Here is a 22,494-nt window from a genome sequence, read left to right on the forward strand (position 1 = left end):
CCTCATTTTCCTCCATTCGATCGTCTTCCATAAATGAATCCGTAAGTGACTGTGGGGGCCAATTCTGGATCCAAACATCCTTCCACAGTGGGGTTTCCAAGTGGGAGTTGATCACGGTGAGGGTTTGCCAAGCATGCCTTTAGCATGTTCTCCCTTTTGTTCTGAGTTTGAGTGTCTTCAAAACCCACGACACACACACAAAAAAAGAGTGTCTGGGAACCCAGCCAGACAGGCAGGGTATAAATAAATTAATTATTATTGTTATTGTTGTTGTTATTATTATTATTATTATTATTATTATTATTATTATTATTACTACTACTTGTTTTGACCCTTTTTAATATAGTGAAAAAGGGGAAAATCTTATGTTGAAGGGTAATAATAAAGAAACAAATACCTTCATAATTAATAATATTGGCATCAAAAATAATGGATTATTTTTATTACTTTTACCACCAGAGGGAGGGGGTTGTGGGATTGCATTTTCCCCTTTTTGGCCTCAAGTGACAAATGTAACTTGGGTCCTGAGCTGCTTTTAAATCTTGCATTTTAGATTGTTGCAACCTGCACTGGGACCTTAAGGTAAAGGTAGGTGATAAATTAAAATGACAACACTCTGCGCCGTCACCGGGGGCTCCTTTTTTTTCTGCTTCACCTCAAAATATCTCAGGTCAGCCCTTTTGAGGGAGCAGCCGTGGCCCTGAGAAAACACCTTGAAACAGGTAGGAAACCCAGGTGTCAAAGATCAGGAAGTCCACTGAATTTTATCACGGTGCTAAGTTTGCATTCTGGCTGTCCTAACAGAACAGGCAAAAACACACACACACAAAGAGATGAAAGAGCAGAAAGTTGCAAGAAACTTTTATTGTAATACTTGTTAATGAACCATTTGAGGGAGGGGACGTAGTCTGAGATGGAATAATGGATTGTAACACTTCAGATTGTTCTCCAACTTTTTTTTTTAATTAAAAAAGTAAGTCCTTGCAAGTAGAAAGCTAGAACACCAGGAAGAGGGCTGAACTGGATTCTCTCACTGATTTGCTAGCTTTTCACTTGCAGGTATGCTTTAAAAAGGTGAGGAAGCATTCAGAATTGGCATCCCACTCTCCTAACTCAGGATTTTGTCCTGTGTCTAAACCAGGCCTCGGAGTCACTTTGGAGCAAGGAAGGTGCGTAACCCAGATTTAGCTTGAATGCGACATGAGAATTTATCCCTCCCACCCAAGCTTTTTCCACATAGCAGAGCTGCCACACCTGAAGTGGCCTTAAGGCTCAACAATAAATATTAAATTAAAAACAGAGTAAAAACCCGTTTTTGCTTGTTACAGGACGGAATAGGTCAGGGGACAGAGGTAGGCGTCTCTGGGCATCTTGGACATTGTTCTGCAACCCCACCCCGCCCCCAAGCACAGACCAAACAGCTGCCTTGGGGAAAAAGAAAAGTTCATTTTAAGTACCTGGGATGAGAGTGCAAACGGTTCTCCCTGAATCGTGTCTCTGTCACGTGTCAATAGCCACATTCCGTGGAACCAACAGACGGAGGAAGCCTGGGCACTTCGAAAAACCAGGCCTTGGTTTCCAAAATGGCTCAAGAGCAGAACTTGGATTCAAGACTATTATTAATAACAAGAGTGCACATTGTAGGGTTGCTGATCAGGGACAGGTTGGGGGTTCCCCCCCCCCCCACAATAAATCCCCTGGGAAGAAAGGTTTTTATTTATTCTCTCTACTGCCACTTCAATTCGGTTTCCCTGACCTGTGCCATCTTGGGAGACCAAACTGGTGTCCTCTTGCCTGGCCTGTCACCTTCCCTGAGGGGCTTCAAGGCTTAATACCCCAAGGCACAAGGTCTGAGAACCTTCCGTTTCCCAGCCTGCCTCTCCCCACATCCCATTTCCCCTTGGACCACGAGCAAAGCTTCTGCAAGGGCCCTGGCAAGCGATCGTGCTGGTTCTTAAACAAGGCGCATCCTTCAGCCGTTCCACATCTCGGTTGACCAAACGCAAAAGGCCTCTGAGTCAGGAGGGGAGTCCCTTCCGCCTAAAGCCACAGATATTCTGCCAGGAAACCTGCCAAGATCTTGCACAGGTTGAGCACAGTGGGCGGGTGGAGGTTCTCCTCTGTGTCCTCGAAGGTGTGCCAGACTGCGGGGAAAGGTGTGGTGATGAGGTGAAGGACTGGGACACCTTTGGCAAAGTAAAAGAGAGAGAAAGAATCAAAAGCTGTGAGCCCAGCGTTGTGTGAAAACCACGAGATGCAGTACGAGATCCGTTCTGGAGGCCCGTTCGCAACATGAAAAGGCCGCATCCTGAAGGGCCGAATCTGCGCATGACGCAATTCGGCTCTTCTGCACATGCGCACCGAACCCGGAAGTAACCCGTTCCGGGACTTCCGGGTTTGGCACAGGACGCAACCTGAAAAGACGTAACCTGCAGTGGACGTAACATGAGGTATGACTGTACATTTTCTACTGAGCACATCATTCAAACACAGTAACAACAACAACAACTTATACCCCGCCCATCTGGCTGGGTTTCCCCAGCCACTCTGGGCAGCTTCCCACAAAACATTAAAATACAATGGTCTGTTAAACATTAAAAGCTTCCCTGAACAGGGCTGCCTTCAGATGTCTTCTAAAAACAGGTGCCCCCCCGCCCTTTCTTTAAAAAACAAAGAGAGATAGAATCCTAGAGTCAGAAGGGCTCATGTGCAATGCAGGAATCTCAACTAAAGCACCTATGACAGATGGAACCCCCCCCTCCCCGCCCCTGTTTTGGAATCTCCCACAAGAGGTAGGAATCATGGCCATCGGCTTGGAAGGCTGTAGAAAGAGGAGACAGCGAATTATTGGAGGGATAAGCCTGGCCATGTCTACTGGCCAAGATGGCTGTGTTCTCCCTCCTGTGACAGGGACGCAGTACACCAGTGTGGCATAATGGGTAAGAGTGCTGGAATATGACCTAGGAGACCCGGGTTCGAATTCCCACTCAACCATGGGAGCTCACTGGGCGACAGTCTCTTCTCAGCCTATCCTACTTCACGAGGTTGTTGTGAGGGTAAATTGGGGAGGAGAACCATGTGTACCAACCTGAATTCCTTGGGAGAAAAGGTGGCATATAAATGCAATAAATAATAATAATAATAATAATAATAATAATAATAATAATCCTCTGAATGCCAGCTGCCGAGAATCACGGATGGGGAGAGAGGGCTGTCGTTGGCATCTGGCTGCCCACTTTTGAGAACAGGATGTTGTTCTGATGCTTTCCTCTTTTCCAGCACCAGCCAAAAACTTTTGTTCTCTCCCCAGGTCCTTTAAACTTGCGGCTGCTTTAGATATCTGCTCGACCCCTGCAGGTTCACTCTGCAAACTTTCGGTCTCTGCTCTCAAACTTCCAGCACACTGCATTGCGAGGCTTTCCCCTGCCGTTTTGAAAGCTCTTGCTTTATTCCTCGAGAGGACCATTTTATAGAATTGTAGAGCTGGGTCCCAAGGGTCATCTAGGCCAACCCCCGTTTGCTAAGAGAGTAGACTGCAAACAGCAAACGCTGGATCGGACCAGCAACAAAAAGACCTCAGGGCAACTGTGGGAAAATACCTCTCCGGAGGAAGGGAGCGTGGTCGTCTTCGATGGGGTCATAATAGGAACGTGGCTGGAAATAGAGCTGCTCCCTTGCGTGAGACTCCAGGAGGCCAAGATGGTGCAGCCGCTTCTCTAGAGAACGAAAGAGTGGGATTAGGTGCAAGGTAGGAGGTATGGTCCAACTGAGAATTATCTTCAGGCTCCCTAAGCACTTCCAGAAAATACTGGAGAAAAACACCAGCCCCACATCTGTGGCACACGTAGAAGAAAGGTCTAAAGCCGGGATGGAGGGGGCACCTGCGGACCCCCCAGAATTGATGGACTTCAATTCAAAGGGACCCAGAAACCTGTCAGATCCTGGGTCCACCCACCTCAGTATTGGCAACACTGTGAGGCAGCCGTTCTGTAGGGATTCGGGCAGCAGAGTTGCAGTCCATTTGGAGGGCGCCGGGTTGGCAAAGGCGGATCTAACGGACAGAACTTTACATCCCGAGACCCCTGTTGGCTGCTCATCCCTGGGAGGCGGGGTCTGAAATGCCAATGCAACCCTGGAGCCCCGCCCCTCCTTTCCCAATTGGCTCCCCGTCACAAAAAGTGAAGCTCACCGAGGCCAACGAGCCTTTCGAACCAGAGGGCTGTGTTGCGGAAATGGTTCTGGATGGTCGGCTGGCGGGCGCCCAAAAGGTCCAGCAGAACGAAGAGAGACTGAAACAGGAAAATGCAGAGTCAAAAACACAGGTGCTCCTGGGTCCTCTGCTGTCGTTTTGAGGCTCAGGTGGTCTCAGGAGTGCCCTGTTTCACAGGGACTTCAAAAGCTGCCTTCTCCCAGTTTAGATTATTGTTCCATCTAGGCCCAGTACTGTCTACAGTAACACTGGAAAATGTCAATCCTTTCTCCTACCTGGACAGTTATCTTTCCACAAGGGCTGACATTGATGCCGAATTCCAGCATCGCCTGAACTCTGCGAGTGCGGCTTTCTCTCGATTGAAAAGCAGAAGATTGGGACATTCGCAGGGAAGCCAAAATGCTTGTTTACAAAGCTATTGTACTTGCAACCCTACTGCATGCTTGTGAAACATGGACCACTTATAAATGCCATCTGCAACTCCTCGGAAGATTTCATCAATGGTGTCTCCGGAAATTTTTACACATCACTTGGGAAGACAGGCGAACCAATGCCAGTGTACTGGAATATCATCACCAGCGCTGAAGCAATGCTTCTTCAACATCAACTTCATTGGACTGGTCATGTTGTTCGGACGCCTGATTATAGTCTTTCAAAGCAACTATATTCCAAACGTAAAAATGGAAAGCGTAATGCTGGAGGTCAACGAAGCAGGTTTAAAGACTCTCTCAAGGCAAATCTAAAAAAATGTAGTATCAACACCGACAACTGGGAAACACTGGCCTGCGAGCGCTCCAGTTGGAGAACAGCCTTTACCAAAGCTGTCGTGGGTTTTGAAGACTCAGGACGAAAGGGAGAAACGTGCTAAGAGGAAGGAACAGTTTGGCAAATCCACACTGTGATCAACTCCTGCCCGGAAACCTATGTCCCCACTGTGGATCCAGAATTGGCCTCCACAGTCACTTAAGGACTCATTGTTAAAACCGTGTTTATGGAAGACAATCTTACTCGGCTACGAGTGATCGTCAAAGACGACGACATTGGCTGGCAGTCGCTCTCCAGGGCATTCCCAGATTCTACCTGGAGACTGAACCAGGAACATTCTTGCACACGAGGCAGCATGCTTTTCCACTGAGCTCCGGCTGCTCCCATGGTGCTTAATGTGGTTTCAAACTGAACAGGGAGAGATCAGAGAAGAAGCCCCCACCCTTTCAATGTGGCAACGGCCTGCACTTCCCTTTCTGCAAGGAAAAGCCAGCCGTTTCTCGGCGGCTGGCTCAGAGAAGCACTCACGATAGCCTGGAGCTGGCTGAGGCCTGGGCGATGCGGCGCCTTCGCCATGCGATCAGCCAAATGTCGTGCGCCGTACAGGGAGTCCTTGTCCGTCCACTCCTGAAAGGCCTCCTCCCCGTCAAAGAACAGCAGCTGCAACGTCACCTTGGAGCCCTAAAACACAGAGACGTGCTGTTAGGCCTCCTTTGATTGTTCAACTTCAAAGCAGGTTGCAAATGTTGCTGTTGAGGCATTAGAAGACAATGGCATTCTTACGGCTGCCTCGTGTCCGAAATGGGCAATGAATACAACAAGTTGATCATGCTACACGTTGACAACCTCAAGGCAATTACCGCCATGCGCTTGATCGGCGGTTGCCCCTTTGTCCTAAATTAATATTTATTTTTGGAATATAGCGATGTATATTGTCAAAAGAACTGGTCTTCTGCATGATCTTGGCAGCTCAAACAGTAACTGCCACCAGGATTTTGGCTGGCTAACATCCCATATCCTTTTAAATTGCTGAGGTAGCTAGTAACTGCAAAGGAGATGAATTTATCTGACCCCATCCATACCGAGATGCATTTCTTTCACCAAAGTTGTACACAATTATCAATTGTATTGTTTAATGTTTCTTTTAATACATCAGTAGCCATGTGATGATTTCAGTTTATAAATTTTATTTTTTAACGTTTCAACTGATATATTAAAGTGTTTCCATAGCTTTGTTTTATCCATAGCTTTTGTTTTATCATGTTTTGATAATGTCAATGTTCTAAGTTTTGTACCAAATTTGTATATATTTTACTGAATGACATTGTATACATTGCAGCAGCCTTTTTGCTATAAGCAATAAACTTGATACCGATACAGAGAGGTATTGGTTGGGATAACTTGGAATTTTATATCCTTTTAAATGTGTTTGTAGATGGGAGAGGGGGTTATTGTTTTGTTCTCTTCTTGTTTTCATTGTGTATTTTGTGTTTTTATCTTGCATTTTTACGCTGTGAACTGGCCTGAGATCTATGGATGAAGGGAAGTATACACATTCAATAAACAAACAAACAAACAAACAAATAAATAAATAACAACTCAGTGGGAAATGATGAATAATTTGAGATTTTAAAAAGGACCAGACTTTTTACAGGATTTGGCATTCATGTCAGATGCAGCCGAACCACCATTTTAAAAAACCATCATCACACGACTAGCAAATCTGAAACCAAACTTGAAAATCAGGTAATGCTAATTTTATTAGGGTGAAAGAGGAGAGCGCAAAAGATGGTCTGAAGCTCAACATCAAAAAACCCAAGATCATGGCCACTGGTCCCATCACCTCCTGGCAAATAGAAGGGGAAGAAATGGAGGCAGTGAGAGATTTTACTTTCTTGGGCTCCTTGATCACTGCAGATGGTGACAGCAGTCACGAAATTAAAAGACGCCTGCTTCTTGGGAGAAAAGCAATGACAAACCTAGACAGCATCTTAAAAAGCAGAGACATCACCTTGCCGACAAAGGTCCGTATAGTTAAAGCTATGGTTTTCCCAGTAGTGATGTATGGAAGTGAGAGCTGGACCATAAAGAAGGCTGATCGCCGAAGAATTGATGCTTTTGAATTATGGTGCTGGAGGAGACTCTTGAGAGTCCCATGGACTGCAAGAAGATCAAACCTATCCATTCTTAAGGAAATCAGCCCTGAGTGCTCACTGGAAGGACAGATCGTGAAGCTGAGGCTCCAATACTTTGGCCACCTCATGAGAAGAGAAGAATCCTTGGAAAAGACCCTGATGTTGGGAAGGATTGAGGGCACTAGGAGAAGGGGACGACAGAGGACAAGATGGTTGGACAGTGTTCTCGAAGCTACGAACATGAGTTTGACCAAACTGCGGGAGGCAGTGCAAGACAGGAGTGCCTGGCGTGCTATGGTCCATGGGGTCACGAAGAGTCGGACACGACTAAACGACTAAACAACAACAAATTTTATTTACTTGGACTTAGTTATTGTAACCCATGTGCAGCTGTGCACATTCTACACGCCTGCTTTATACTTTTGTTTTCCATCTTTTAGCTTTCATCTGTAACAGCACTCTGTCTTATATACAGTAAAAAATGAAATAAAATACCCCCCCCCAAAAAAGGTGGGAATCCCCTTGAGCCTTGTCTGGAGGCCCCAGCAGGTAAAAAATGTTGTGAATAGACTGTGGAGGGCTACAGACCATCAGCAGCGGACTCCTCTGGTGCTCTAAAGTCTGCATTGCCTGCCTCTATGCTATCAGGTGAGGTTCACTGTTCCTAGAATTGCAGCTGGAAGGTACCCCAAAGGTCATCTAGCCCAACCCCCTGCAATGCAGGTTCTTTCATTAATTTGCAGGGCTCTTAACGAGTCCAGGATCTCCCAAGGATCATCTAATCCTTTATATCCCAGCCCGAATCACTGAGGTCACTGTTAGCCGGTTCCCCGTGGTTCGCAACCACCAGGAACTTTGCGTTGAACACTGTGGGCTCAGTTTTACAGAACGCTCTCCTGGTCGAGCTCAGTCAGGCTCCCCCTTCCTGTTGAATTTCTTTTCTTTCTTTATTTATTTACACATTAATAATTACACTTAATGAAACACATTGTTCTGTTGCAATAGAAAAAATCTACACAATAAGATTGAAGAGGGAAACATATCAAGAGATAGTTAGAAAAGAAGAGGGAAATTATGTATTGAAATCACACGAAGAGATTAAAAAGGAATGTACAAGCTGGCTTCATTACAACCAGGTCCAGAGTCTCTTCCAATGTCATAAGAAAGTGGGATTCCAAGAGGGGAAATCAAAACTACAGGAATTAGTGATTGAAAATGGGGATAAACAAATTACTAAATTATACAAATTTTTGTTAGAATGGAATCTAAAGGATGAGGTAGTTAAGAACGTAATGGTGAAATGGGCGCAAGACATTGGCAAAACTATATATTGTACACAATGGGAGAGACTCTGGAATGAAAGTATGAGATTTACAGCCTGTACGGCAATAAAGGAAAATATGCTAAAAATGATTTACAGATGGCATTTAACCCCAGAAAAACTACATAAAATATACAAGACAGGATCCAACAAATGTTGGAAATGCCAAGAAAAGATAGGTACATTCATGCATTGCTGGTGGCATTGCAAAAAAATTCAAGAATTTTGGAATGGGATCTATGAGAAATTAAAAAGTATTTTAAAAATAACATTTGAAAAGAAACCGGAACTATTTTTGTTGAGCATGCTACCAGAGAACATCCCTAAAGAGAAGAGGAATGTAATATTGTATGCAGGAGCTGCAGCAAGGATAACAATAGCACAAAAATGGAAAGGGGAAGAGGTACCTTCAATTCAGGATTGGTTAATTAAAGTGATAGAATACATGAATTTGGATAAAATGACAGCGGCCGTAAGGAATGTAGCAAAGCAGAGAGTACAAAAGGAATGGAAACCAGTGGAAGATCACCTAAAGAAAGAGGGTTTGAATTGTGAATTGGTAGTTTGTCTAATTTAATTTAAGGATTGCTTAAAGAGAAAATAGGGGAAGTAATGGGAGAATAGTTACCCACAAAGGGTGGGAAAATAAAGAAGAGGAAGACAGGGAAAATTGAAAATGGTGAGAAACGGTATATCAACAATCGGAAGTTTTTTTTAATTTTTAATTTTTTTTCTTTTTCTTTTTTTTCTTTTTATTCTTATATGTATATATACATATATCCATCTTCCTCTTTTCTTTTTCTTTCTTTCTTGCTTCCTTTCCTCTTCTTCTCTTTTCTTCTTCTTTTTCTCTTCTTTTTTGTTTTGGTTCTGTTCTTCAGAGTTTTGGTGTATAATTTGGAGTATATATTATTTGCAGCTATATTTGTGTTTACTTTTTTGCGTTGATTTGGTTGATTATATGGTTTGTATGTATGTAACTTTTTTTAAAAAAAATAAGAAATAAAGCTTTTTAAAATTAAAAAAAAATAAGATTGAAGAGGGAAGAAAGAAAAGAAGAAAAGAGAAGCAATAAGAGAGAGAAAATTAAACGAAAAATCTTAACAAAAGGCGTCAGGGGCTCATGGGAGTTGTAGTCCAAACCACCTGGCAGGCACCAGATTGGCAAGTCCTGGTTTACATGCACATACACTTTTAGACAAATGAAACATTTAAAAGTTCCCCACCGGCTGCTCTAATCACTAGCCCTTACTCCCCCTTTCTGCAAAAGGTGCAAAAGGAAACCTGGGCATTTCTGCCCAGGAAAGGCCACCTGCTCACCCTCTCCTTTGATTTCTTCAGCTCCTCGTCCAGCGCCGTCACCAGCTCCATCAGGATGGCACAGGGCACAGCCGAGTCCGTCGCCCCCAGGAAGGCCCGGCCACGCTTGTCGCGGGAGAAGTACTTGGAGTCGTAGTGGCAGGCAAACACCAGGCGCCAGGTGGCTGCGGGGTCCAACGTAGCCACCACATTGGCGAAGCTGACGACGCCATGCGGTGCCTGGTCTTTGAAGGCGTCCACCTCTATGTGCCAGGAAGCGCCCAGTTTCCTCAGCTTTTCCACAATGAACTAGGAAGGAAGGAGAGAGGGCAAAGGACTTGAGTCGCTCGCGCGAGGTTCTAGTCCTCAGTTTTTCACCCTCTCTCGTGGAACTCGAGGACTTCCAAGGAGAATGAGCGCTGGAGGACTCAGGACGGATATCAAATGAATTTATTTTTTGGCGCGACTACTGCAGCAGCGACAGTATTCCATGCCCCCCAATGGCGAGATGATGCAGCAGCTACAAAGGAGGAGGATGAGCTGAAGTTTAGGGCTCGCCGTGGCGTGTTCGGTCGGCCGCTGCAAGTTTAGAGCTTGGACTCACCTGCCGGACTTTTTCGTTGCCAGGGCTTCCAGAGTACCTCTCGATCAGGATGGGCTGCAGGTAGCTACGCCAAAGGCGTTGCAGTTGGACCTGCGAGGCCAGGCCTTTCAGCTGCCCGCCAGTCAGGTTTTGGGGCTTGTGCTTCAGCTGCCACGGAGGAGAGAGAAAAGCCTCGTCAGAAAACACTCTCAGCAGCACCAGATTTAGGGCAGTGCAGGCAGTTGCCCTCCCCGGGTGCAGAGTCGAGGAGGTGCAAAATACAGTCATACCTCGATTTACTGTATATTCCTGCGTATAAGACTACTTTTTAACCCAGGAAAATCTTCTCAAAAGTTGGGGGTCGTCTTATATGCCAGGTCGTATTTTTTATACGGTGAGTATATCCCAAACTCTACATTTTAACTGAAAAATGGGGGTCGTCTTATACGCCGGAATATACGGTAAGTATGCCTTGGTTTAAGTATTTTCAGTTTAAGTACTCCACAGACCATCTGGAACGAATTAATCCACTTTCCATTACTTTCAATGGGAAAGTTCGCTTCAAGTTAAGTACGGACTTCCGGAACCAATTACACTCATACGTCGGGTTAAGTACGCTTCAGGTTGAGTACTCCGCGGAGCCGTCTGGAACGGATTAATCTACTTTCCATTACTTTCAATGGGAAAGTTCGCTTCAGGTTAAGTATGCTTCAGGTTAAGTACGGACTTCCGGAACCAACTGTGTTTGTAAACCGAGGTACCACTGTAACAACAACAACAACAACATTTATATGGGTACCTACTGAGAAGATACATAAAAAAACAACTGTACCAAAATTAATTATTGTGAAAATAAGAATTATTTATGGGAGGGGGGGATTTTGTCCTCACTCTAGACATCATATTATCCAAGTCCAGCCTCACTGAAAGAAATCCTGGCAAGCTCAGACCATCTCTCCTGCTCTGTCCCCCTCAACAAAATCTAAATTCCCCAAGCTGAGGCCAGTGAATATTTCCCCCACATATCCAGCAGCTTTGGACTACAATTCCCACCAGCCCCAGCCAGAACAGTTGTGCTCAGGTCATGCTTGCATATGGTCCGTCACTGTGAGAACAGGACGCTGTACTGGTTGGAGCACCTGATCATTTCCAGCCTAAATTATATGGCTGAAAGGAAGACAGCTTTGGATAACCAGGAGAGGATTTTTGTGTGTTGAAGGGGAATGACTAGGTGCCCCTATTAATTCTGCCGGTCATAAGGCTCTGAGGCAGATTCTGTGAACTTCCCTGAGACCCCCGGGGAATAGGGCAGTATATAAATTCAATAGATAAAAATAAAAGTCTGTCATTGCAAAGCCATTGCAGCAGAATCCCGTGGTGGGCGCCCAGTCTGGCCTGCCTCCAACAAACCACAAACCTGAAAACCCCAAAAGGCGACACCCCCCCCCCAGCTGCAATCTCTCCTCTCCCGATCCCCCTTCCAAAGTAGCACGGATGCATTTACTTCATAAAATTTACATACAGCATCGCTCGATTGTAAGGTGGAAGGGAACCTCAGAGCGGTTTGCAAAAAATAATAATACGATAAAGCAGCACAACCAATTTGCAGCCATAATTGAAAACGTGCAGGTAGTTGACACCGCAACACTCGCAAGCTTTCTAAAACACTTTGCCTCAACAAGAACTGGCAGGATCCATTGGAAACAGGGAATGCGCACATCATTTAGAAGACATCTGAAGGCAGTCCTGGTCAGGGAAGTTTTTAATGTGTGACATTTTAATGTATTTTAAATTTCTGTTGGAAGCCGCCCAGAGTGGCTGAGCCTCAAGGAAACCCAGCCAGATAGACGGGGTACCATTAATAAATATTATTATTATTATCATCATCATCATCATCATCATCATCATCATAAAGAGGCAGGGAGTTCCACAGCGCCTCGAACAAGAAGGGCGGCGATCTTGAAGCAACCCGCCCACCGCGGTAACCCACGCGCGTGCACCAGACCACCACCACCCCACCACCCCTACCTGTAGGTACCTGGGCGCCCGGGATCAGCTCCTCCTGCGCTGCCTCCCGGGGCTGGATGCCCCCGACGGCCGGGTCCTCGCCCACCTGCCAGAGCAGGTAAAGCCCCACCAGGGAGCCGGCGGCCAGGGCCAGCAGCACGGCGAGCCAGAGGCGGCGGCTGTCCGCCAGGCTCCGCTTCCGCGCTGCGGGGAAGCCGCCGGGCTCCAGGCCGCCCTGGGGGACCCCCATCCCCGCGCGGCCCCGGCGCGGCCCTTTCCGCATGTCGCCTCCGCTCCGACTCGAAGTGGGGACCCGGGGTTCCTGTCGGCCACGCCCCCTCGGGGAGGGCCAATTGGGTGGTGCCACGCCCACTGCTGGGCATGAATGGAGGGAGGCGGAGCCACGCGCTCGACCTTCCGCGGCGGAGGCTCGCTAAGGAGCGGTCGAGCCGCTCCTCCTCGCCATTCTGAGCCTATCCGACGCGCCCGCACGAAGGGGCGGGGCGGTACGGGGCCACGCCCACTCCTTCGTTAAGGACACGCGGCGCTTTCGGAAAGGAAAAGAGGGTGAAGAAGGAAGAGGAATGCGAAGGACACGCGGAAAGAAAAGGGGAAGGTGGCTCTGGCGGTTCGTTTATTATGGAAGGAGTTTTGATGCAATAAGGGTAAAAAAAAAACACCAAACCCACACAACCGAAATCTGCAGCTGAGCAATGAATGCCTCTATTAGGAACAACCGAAAGGTCCACAATCTATGGGCAAGCTTTATTAATAATAATCATCAATAGTGCTTTTAAAAAATATATGTTTAGGGGTACTCTCATTTTCCTACTCATATTGAAATACTGCCCCTCAATGAGGCCAAACAGATTCAAAAAAGGTTAAGGGGTATGTAAACCTCCGCGTCCCCCCAGAAAAAAAGCACTAATAATAATAATAATAATAATTAATAATAATAATAATAATAATAATAAGTGTATCTGAAGAAGTGTGTATGCACACGAAAGCTCATACCATAATAAAAACTTAGTTGGTCTTTAAGGTGCTACTGAAGGAATAATAATAATGATATATTTATACTCCACTCAACTGGCTGGGTTTCCCCAACCACTCTGGGTGGCTCCCAACAGAATATTACAAACACAATAAAACATTAAAAACTTCCCTGTACAGGGCTGCCTTCAGATGTCTTCTAACAGTCAGATAGTTTTTTATTTCCTTGACATCTGGTGGGAAGGTGTTCCGCAGGGCAGGCACCACTACTGAGAAGGCCCTCTGCCTGGTTTCCTGTAACCTCACTTCTCGCAGGGAGGGAACCACCAGAAGGTCCTTGGAGCTGGACCTCAGTGTTCGGACTGAACGATGGGGACGCTCCTTCAGGTATACTGGAATTATGCAGAACTCTTCACCAGCCTAGAAGATGCACAAATGGTGGGGGTGGGGGAACTACAGAAATGGGACTAGATGTTGAAGCCATTAATACCTTTGTTTTATATTATTCCTTACTCACCCTTCATCGTAAGGTCCCAGGTGGATTATGGCCCAGGCATCTGGTTGGCCACAATGAGAATAAGATCCTGGACTTGGAGAGTCATTGGGCTGCACCAGTGAGACTTTCTTTATGCTTTCAATTCTTGTGTTTTTAATACATAAAACGCTTCCAAAATGTTCTGTTCCAAATGCAGCAGAATTCAGCAAGAGAGGTGGATCCCACAAAACAATACTGTAAGTGCCAAAGACCTTTAAACACAAATGTGGGCACCTTGAATTTAGGCCTCGATACAAACAGACAAGCCGTTTGGCTGCTTCAGAACAGGTTGCGTGAGTTCCAAATGGGACTCTGGCCAGCAATCTGGCTGCAGCATTTTGGACCAACTGAAGTTCAGACAGCTCCAAGTTGGAGACTGCAGACTGAATTAGTCTCTGCTAGGTGCTGCAACTATCAGGTTGTAGCTTGGCATTTGGGACAGAGAAGGAATCAATGGCTGGCCTCCATTTAAAAAAAATACGAAGTCCAGATCTGTCCCATTCAGCTTTAATTGAATTGTAATAGACTCTTCATTTTGCATTTCATTGCCAGCCAACCCAACCCTTTACATTTCCCCCCTTCTACATAAGCCTGGATAAGAGTCTAGTGCACCAATGCTTATGTGATAATGATTTTTTTTAAATCTGTAAGGTGCCACAACTTCTGGAAGTTACCAGCATCAAACTTCTGTTCTAGTTTTCATTAATTCAGTTAGCCTCTGCCCACCTGCAGATCCGCTTGCCATCTGATTGGTTGAAGAAGTTCACATGTGCACCTGGAACATGCACATGTGAACCCACCCCCTGTTAACACTCATATGGAAGGGCAAAGCCATTCGACTGGAACTGAGGGAGAGATCCAATGTCATGGACTGGTTGGATGCAGAGGAATGGTGGAAGGAACCAGCTGGGGAACCACCAAACGAAGAAGGCTCAGAGTCAGGGGATTGGTGGTGGGGTGACCATGAATGGTCAGAGGGAGAAGAGGGAGCAGACTGGGAGGAGGAGGTGTCGGAAGCTGAAGAGGTAACAGGGTTTAGTGAGCTGGGAGAGTCTGTGGCAGAGAGCAGTTCAGAATCGGAGGCAGAAGCTGGAGAGGAGGGAGGCCAAGAGGCAGAGATGAGTCTGGCTGGTGAAGAGTCATGGGTGTCTTCCCCTCCTGCTACGCTACAACAAGCTCCCTCCCCCTTTACTCACAGAACAAGAAGAGAGATGAAAAGGGTGGAGGAGAGGTTGGTGACTTGTAGACGCAATCTCTGATTGCTTGGGGGGGGATCCTGGAGAGGAGGGGACTTAGTCAGCTGTGGGGAAGTGAAGAGCTTAAGACTCAGCAACTGCTTAATGGGTTGCTCTGCTCATTAGGCCTGACATGCCTATGCTGCTAAAGAGTGAACAACTTGCACAGTGTGATTTACTGCTGGCTTGCTCCTGTCACACATTTTCCAACCACCTCTGGACCATTAATGTAAGCCAGTCACTCTCAGTCTAACCTTCCTATTTGTTTTGAGGACAGAGAGAGAACACCTTGGGCTTCTTGGAGGAAAGGTAGGATAGAAACGTAACCCTTGCAGGCATGAACAACTGCTTCTTCAGAAGAATAAAAAAGTATTGGGTTGCATCCAATGTAGGGCTAAGAGCCTTGTTCTTTCAGCGCCAGGATTTTTGCTTGTGCAACAGAACTTTCTCCTTCCCTCCTCCCTGTGTGGCCCCTAACTCTTTTCTGGGGTTCCCCAACCCTCTGGAGCAGATTTGGGGAGGTTGTGGGGTGTGCCTTGAAGCGAGTAAGAGGAGAGAAGTTGCTTTGCGCAGCAATCCTTGCACTGGCAGATTTGTTTGATGCTGCCAAAATGGTGTGGGATTGCAAACTCGATTGCCTTACTCATTCTTTGGAACAGACTCGCATGTGCTTATTTTTGCAAAGCGCAGAGCGTGATGATGCTTAGCTCCGACAATCCATCAGGTTCTGCTGCAGAAAGAACCTCTGTCTCTTTGGCTCCTGTCCCAAAAGAACTTAACGTTGGGCCGGAATGCCGGAGGCCTCAGGGGAGATGTGTTTTCAGCTGATCCCCGGGAGATGAGATACTCAAGGTATGCTGTGTTCCAAATGGGCAGAAAGGAGGAGGCTCTCGGATGCACTAGCTGGGCGCCTGCCAAGGCTAAAGAGATAATCACAAAGCATAAATGTGGTTATGTAAAAGGCCAGCATTCTGCAGCAGGGGAGGCTGTGCTGAGGGGGCGGCCAGGATGGGCTTGGCTTCGTCCCATCTCTCTCAACGGTGGGCTTGCTGGCAGGAGGACCAATGGGATTGTCTGAGCCAGAGACTGCCCAGTGCTTACAAAAACAAATAAATCTGATCTCGTTCCAAAGATGAGTAATGCAACAAAGTTTGTGCACAGTTGCACGTTCTGCACCATCCCTACCCCCTTTGTCGCCAGGAACGGTGCAACAGCACTTGGCAATAATTAAACCTCCCCTCCCATCCAAAAAGTCTGAGGTTCATGTTGCAAGAGGATGGGCAAATGAGGCCCAAGCTGGACTCAATGTTAAATGTGCGTAATACATTTAACTAAGTTGAGGTGTTTTTTTTATATAAAGAAATGCTAATATCATCAGCTAGGGAGGGGGATTATTGGGCTTTCAGCAACAGTGGTAGGGGGTTACCTATTCTTTGGCGATCACTCGTAGCCGAGTAAGATTGTCTTCCATAAACATGGTTTTAGCGATGAGTCCGTAAGTGACTGTGGAGGCCAATTCTGGACCTACACGTCCTTCCACAGTGAGGACATTGGTTCCCAGGTGGGGGTTGATCACGGTGTGGACTTGCCAAGCGTGCCTTCCTCTTAGCATGTTTCTCCCTTTCGTCCTGAGTTCGAGTGTCTTAAAAGCCCATTACACCTTTGGTAAAGGCTGTTCTCCAACTGAAGCACTCGCAGGCCAGTGTTTCCCAGTTGTCGGTGTTTATGCTACATTCTTTTATATTATACCTAGATAATTTTACCTATTATCTCCTCTGCTGCGTCCTGAGGAAGACCCAAGTGTTTGTTTGTGCAGGGGGTGGGGGAATTCCCCCCCACTCAACTGGCACAAATGTGGGGATTTACTCCCAATGCAAAGATTGCCTTCAGAAGTGGGTTTTTCCTCTGACAGCAGGCAGGAGAGGAAAGAGTTAATTTTTTTTTAAAAAAAGAAAAAACCCAATATTATGTTGGTTTTTAAACAAATACAATAATTATACAGAAAGAGTTAGTTGAATTTCTCCTCCACATCTGCTGTGATCCAGAAAACCTTCAGAAAAACCACAACTGAACCACACAGATATTTGATATTTTCATTTGTAAACAATTCAGAGATCCATCTCACATATTGCCTAAAAGGTAAAGGGTAAAGGGAACCCTGACCATTAGGTCCAGTCATGGATGACTCTGGAGTTGCAGCCCTCATCTCCCGTTATTGGCCGAGGGAGCCAGCGTACAGCTTCTGGGTCATGTGACCAGCATGACTAAGCCGCTTCTGGTGAACCAGAGCAGCGCACGGAAATGCCGTTTACCTTCCCGCCGGAGCAGTACTTATTTATCTACTTGCACTTTGACATGCTTTCAAACTGCTAGGTTGGCAGGAGCTGGGACCAAGCAACGGGAGCTCACCCCATTCGGATTCGAACCGCCGACCTTCTGATTGGCAAGCCCTAGGCTCTGTGGTTTAACCCACAGCGCCACTCACATCCCCACATCAAGCCTAGTTAGGCCCAAATTCAGCCACCCTCTCTGCTTTATGGACTTTTTAACAGCACTGCCCATCAAGTTGCATTATATTTGAAGCCGTAAGGTCTAGAAAATTGTGTGCTGTTTGGTTTTGTTAATGATGAAAATGAATTCTCAGACCAGTGCATTTAAAAGCTTCCCCTTTTTTACATGACCCTGCCATCTCTTAATGGAGAGGGAATCCTTTGTGATGTTAACAGGCTCTTCACAGCAGCAAATGCCGCAGCCTCCTGGCGGCCCCACCTCCATGATGCTGTTTTGTCCAGAAGTCGATGGAGCGACGGTCGCCTTATGTGGCAGGAACATGTTGTAAAAGTTCAAAAGGCCTAGGAAAGCCCGAAGGTCCTTTTTGTTCTTTGGTACGGGAGCCTGCTGGATGGCCTTGACTTTCGTTGTTGTGGGATGGATGCCGGAGCCGTCAACCAGGTACCCCAGGAACTCGACCTGTGGTACAGCGATCTGGCATTTCTCTCGTTTTACCTTGAGGCCTGCTTCCTGGAACCTGGTCAGGACAGCTCTAAGACGATCAAAAAGCTGTTGCATTGTCTCCGCCGAGACGAGCACGTCATTGAAATAGGGAACGACGCCAGGCAGACCCTGTAGGAGCCGCTCCATCAAACTCTGGAAAATTCCCGGTGCTATGCTGACTCCGAACTGCAACTGACGACAACAGAAAGCCCCACGGTGTGCGACGATTGTCTGTGCCTCAGCCGTGGCATCATCTACTGGCAGTTGTTGGTATGCTTGAGCCAGGTCGAGTTTTGCAAAAAAACCTTGCCCCCCCCCCCAGCGAGTGCAACAAGTGATGAACGACAGGGACGGGGTACGCATGCTGTTGAAGTGCCTTGTTAATCGTGCACTTATAGTCCGCACAGATACGTACCGACCCGTCAGGCTTGATGGGCGTTACGATGGGAGTCTCCCACTTAGCCTTCTCTACGGGCTCCAGGACCCCTTGTGCAACCAGCTTGTCCAATTGTTCGTCGACCTTCGGCTTAAGAGCGAATGGTACGCGTCGTGGCTTGATCCTGATGGGCACAACTAATGGGTCGAGGCTAAACGATATGGGCGACCCCACATATTGTCCCAAGGTCCCATCGAACACTTCTGAAAACGCGTGAACAGCACTCTCAATCCTTCATTTGCATGTTGTGGACCTGAGTGAGAACTGCAGCCACAGTGGGCAGGGCAAGAACTGCAACCCTAACTTAATACATAACACCCATTATGGACCTGAGTGAGAACTGCAGCCACGGTGGCCAGGAGGAGTACTGCAGTTAACTTAATACATAACAGAACCCTCCCCTGGCATCACCCCAAAAACATCTTTTAACACCCGTTTTGCCTGAGCTGCTCGGAACAATTCCATTTGGCTGCGGTTGCTTTGTAAAAAACGCTGCTTGTATTAGGAGCGCTGTGTTTTACCTAAGAGAATCGTAAAGGTGGCCATGTTTGCCCAAAAGGAAAATGCCAAAGTTGTCCATCATTGGGCAATGCCTTTGTTAAGCTGACCAAAACGTCCAAAAAACAAGGGTGCAAGGTTTTGAGTCACCCAGACCTGTCCACCAGGCTACATGTTCAAAACATGGGAGTGGGCAGGGATAGACAAGGTGGTTGGTGTTTGTCAAGGCATCCATACCTGCTACACCTGTTAAGTTTTAAGATGAAGGCCAAAAGTTGCTAGCAGGCATTCAAATGAGGTACTTTCAGGTCCTCGCAGGTTTCGTGTTGCACTGCAGTCTCCTCTGGAGGGGAAACACACAGCGGCTGGACCTACACCTCTGTGAAGACAGCTGCCAGCTGTTCCTTCTTCGCACAGAAAGGATGTCTTAATGCAGCGTGTCGTTGAACTGTGGAACTCACTGCTGCAGGAGGCAGCAATCAACCTGGATGTCTTTAAAGGAGGACTGGGCAAATTGATGGAAGGGGATAAGGCTACCGATGTCTACTAGGCAGCAATGCTCCCGAGTTTCAGTTCTCATCTCTGCCTCCCTCTTTAGATCTTGGCATCATAGGACTGCAAAGTTGGAAGGGACCCCAAGGATCATCTAGCCTAACCCACTGCAATGCAGGAATACGCAGTTGTCCGCCACGGGGATCGAACCTGAAACCTTGGTGTTATTAGCACCATGCTCTAACCAACTGAGCTATGTGATCATGAAACAAGAGGTGGGAGGCGGAGAAGAGGAAGAAAAAGAAAGCTGTTGTTGTTGTTTAGTCGTTTAGTAGTGTCCGACTCTTCGTGACCCCATGGACCATAGCACGCCAGGCACTCCTGTCTTCCACTGTCTCCCGCAGTTTGGTCAAACTCATGTTCGTAGCTTCGAGAGCATTGTCCAGCCATCTCGTCCTCTGTCGTCCCCTTCTCCTGTGCCCTCAATCTTTCCCAACATCAGGGTCTTTTCCAGGGAGAAAGCTAGTAAGATATTAATTTTAGCTACTGTGCTAGGTAAAAGGACTACCTAGTTTTCCTTTCATTCCTTGTGCTAGGGACACCAGGTGAAACCAGTTGCAGAGGAAATAAAAAAATCTTTGGGGCTTTAAAGAGCTGTTCTAGTATGGTGGCAAGAGAGGCTCAACTATTAATCAGGTCCCAATTTTATTCTCTTCTCTGCTGCAAACTCACTATGTAGTCGTAGGTGAGCCATGACCCCCTCCGCCTCTATTATCCCATCTGTACAATGGGTGTGATGAAAGCAGCCCACTTCGTTCTGCCCCTCCCTGCCCCTCGTTCTCCATTTTTTCCTTTTCAACCAACGCTCAACATTCCGCCGCTCCTGAGCATGCTCAGTCCTTATCGGGCTTTGCAATTTATCTACGGTTTGTGCAAAGAAAGCCCAAACGACTCGCTTATGAACCTCTTGGTCAGCAAATAAAAATGAGCGCAGAACCACCTTCAGAAATCAAGCCTTATTTCTTTTCTCTTTTTTCCTGTTTAATTTTTTCCCCCTCCACTCAACAGTCATTTTTTGAAAATGTCACACATGTACAGAGACAAACAAGCATATAAATATCAGTGTGAACAGGACTGGAGGAGATGAGGAAGGCACTCCACTTCGCCAGCGGAGCAGTGCGGGTGGCAGACTTTTCGACTGAAGTGTGAGGTTGGGGAAGACTGCAGACAGAGCCCAGAGTTCTGGTAGGGAGGAGAGAAATGAGCAAGGGTTTTTTTGGGGGGGGGGAGGATGAGATAGATGGCTAAAAACCACCCAAAATTTGGGGCAGGTGTATTTTTGGGTTAGGGTGTGTGTGTGTGTGTGTGTGTGTGTGTGTGTGTGCATATTTGGAGGGTGGGGGGAAGTGACACTCTTAAAAGACAGCATGCGGAATAACGGCTCTTTAGAGTCCCCCCCCCTTAAGGATGGATGGCTCTAGGGAGGGCAGAGAAGCGCTTGCTTGGATTCCAGGTTGACACAAAATCCATAAAGCGGCGGAGCTGCGCAGGAGAATTTTCATAGCTGCACCTTCTCCCTTCTGCCGGGGACAAGCGATGGCTCTTGCAACTGCCTCCCCTGTGAAAATGTTAAAAGCAGCAAGAACTGCCCTGTATGGAATCTGGGAAGAGGACAGTCTGGGGGAAATTTACAGGAGCCAACAGCCCAGCTGAGACTTTCAAAAGAGGACCAGGCAGTCTTCTGTTTTCTGCTCCACCCCATTATGGTGGCTGGGGAGGAGGTGAAGATGGGGCCACGTAAAGAGTCAGGTGGTAGCCCTCTCTTTGGTAGGGAAGGGGGTCTGACCTACCTGGCCAGGGCCCTGGCAGAGAACAAGGCCCCCCCTAACCCAATGGAGCCCCAGACGTCATGAACAGAGCCCTTAAGACAACATGAGAGTTTGTAGCCCTAAGACGATGCACTGAGCATCAAAGGCAGACGGAGGTGATATGTCTGGGCGATGAAACCCTCTCCTGATTTTTTTTTGGGGGGGGGAAGCACCCTGCCGTGGGGCCATCGGACATGCAGCGGATTGCAGGCAAACATAAACCACAGGAGCAAGGGGTGGTGCCCTTCCTGTTCTGTCTTCCCTCCCCACTGCTAGGCTAGACTGTTAGGCAAACCAATTTGCGAGTGACTTTGGGGAGGAGGTAGGAAACCAGTAGGATGCCGTGTGCAACATACCGCTCCCTTGCTTGCTAGTGCAATTCAGCGGGCAGACTTTATACATTTTTCCCTAGCGCTAGCAAATCTTGCGTTGGAAATTCCAGTTAAAACAAATTCCTCGGTGCCAACTGTTTTGTTTTTTTGCAGCTCACAAGCAGGTGTCTGGGATTGGGAACCCCCTCTGTGCCACAAAGGTAACTCCATTTTTTAAAGTGGTTCCCTGGCTTTTTTGGGGTGTGTGTGAAGGGAACCCTCAGATTGGTTCAAACATGGGTGCAGAGGGTTTTCTGGCAGAGACTCCCTTTGCCCTCTTCCTAGAACGATGCGATTTCATTCCTCTCCAACTCGTAAAAAGGGATCGGGATTATTTTGTGGCTGTTCTCCCAACTTCCCCCTAGGTCCCGTGGCAAACAGAGCAAGCAGCCAGGTACCAGAACAGAGGTCTGATTTGTGGGGTCCGGAAGGGTTGCATGCGATCCCAGAGCACAGTGTGTCTGAAAGGGTTTCAAAATGGCAGGGATTTGGGGATAAAGGAGGGTCTCTTTCTAAAGGAGCAGAGGCACAAGGTTCCCCTTGCAATACAACAGGTTTGCAAAGGGCACAGGCAGACCCAGGAGAGGTGGTTCGGCTGTAGGAGGTTCGGCAGGCAGGAGGGGGAGAACCGCAGCCAAAGTCAAGAGGTCTAAATCAGTGTTTCCCAAAACAGCTTTGGGTCTCCGACCTGTGTGGGAACTACAATTCCCATCACCCTTGACCACTGGGTCCTGCTGGCTAGGGATGATGGG

The 22,494-nt window shown here is 47.2% G+C and overlaps 1 protein-coding gene across 1 annotated transcript; it reads right to left on the reverse strand.

Annotated features, from left to right (window-relative positions):
* Nucleotides 1-844: 844 nt before the first annotated feature.
* QPCTL (glutaminyl-peptide cyclotransferase like) lies at nt 845-12,627 on the reverse strand. Its single transcript, XM_035117473.3, has 7 exons — nt 12,352-12,627; nt 10,335-10,481; nt 9,752-10,039; nt 5,504-5,656; nt 4,190-4,289; nt 3,600-3,716; nt 845-2,186 (listed from the first exon to the last, which is right to left on the reverse strand). The coding sequence occupies exons 1-7, from the start codon at nt 12,601-12,603 to the stop codon at nt 2,041-2,043; spliced, it is 1,203 nt and encodes a 400-aa protein (XP_034973364.1). The 5' UTR covers nt 12,604-12,627; the 3' UTR covers nt 845-2,040.
* Between the last annotated feature and the right edge of the window lie 9,867 nt (nt 12,628-22,494).

The sequence above is a fragment of the Zootoca vivipara genome, chromosome 6 (genome assembly GCF_965207765.1).
Source record: "Zootoca vivipara chromosome 6, rZooViv2.hap1.1, whole genome shotgun sequence".
NCBI classification, from domain to species: Eukaryota; Metazoa; Chordata; class Lepidosauria; order Squamata; family Lacertidae; genus Zootoca; species Zootoca vivipara.

What these genes read in the sequence shown, in the direction of transcription:
- QPCTL (XM_035117473.3), bottom strand. Translation starts at nt 12,603, where the DNA reads ATGCGGAAAGGGCCGCGCCGGGGCCGCGCGGGGATGGGGGTCCCCCAG. An exon ending in AGCTGATCCCGGGCGCCCAG is followed by an intron (nt 10,482 to 12,351) that starts GTACCTACAGGT and finishes CCTCCGTGGCAG; the next exon opens with CTGAAGCACAAGCCCCAAAA. An exon ending in CGAAAGGCTCGTTGGCCTCG is followed by an intron (nt 3,717 to 4,189) that starts GTGAGCTTCACT and finishes TTCGTTCTCTAG; the next exon opens with AGAAGCGGCTGCACCATCTT.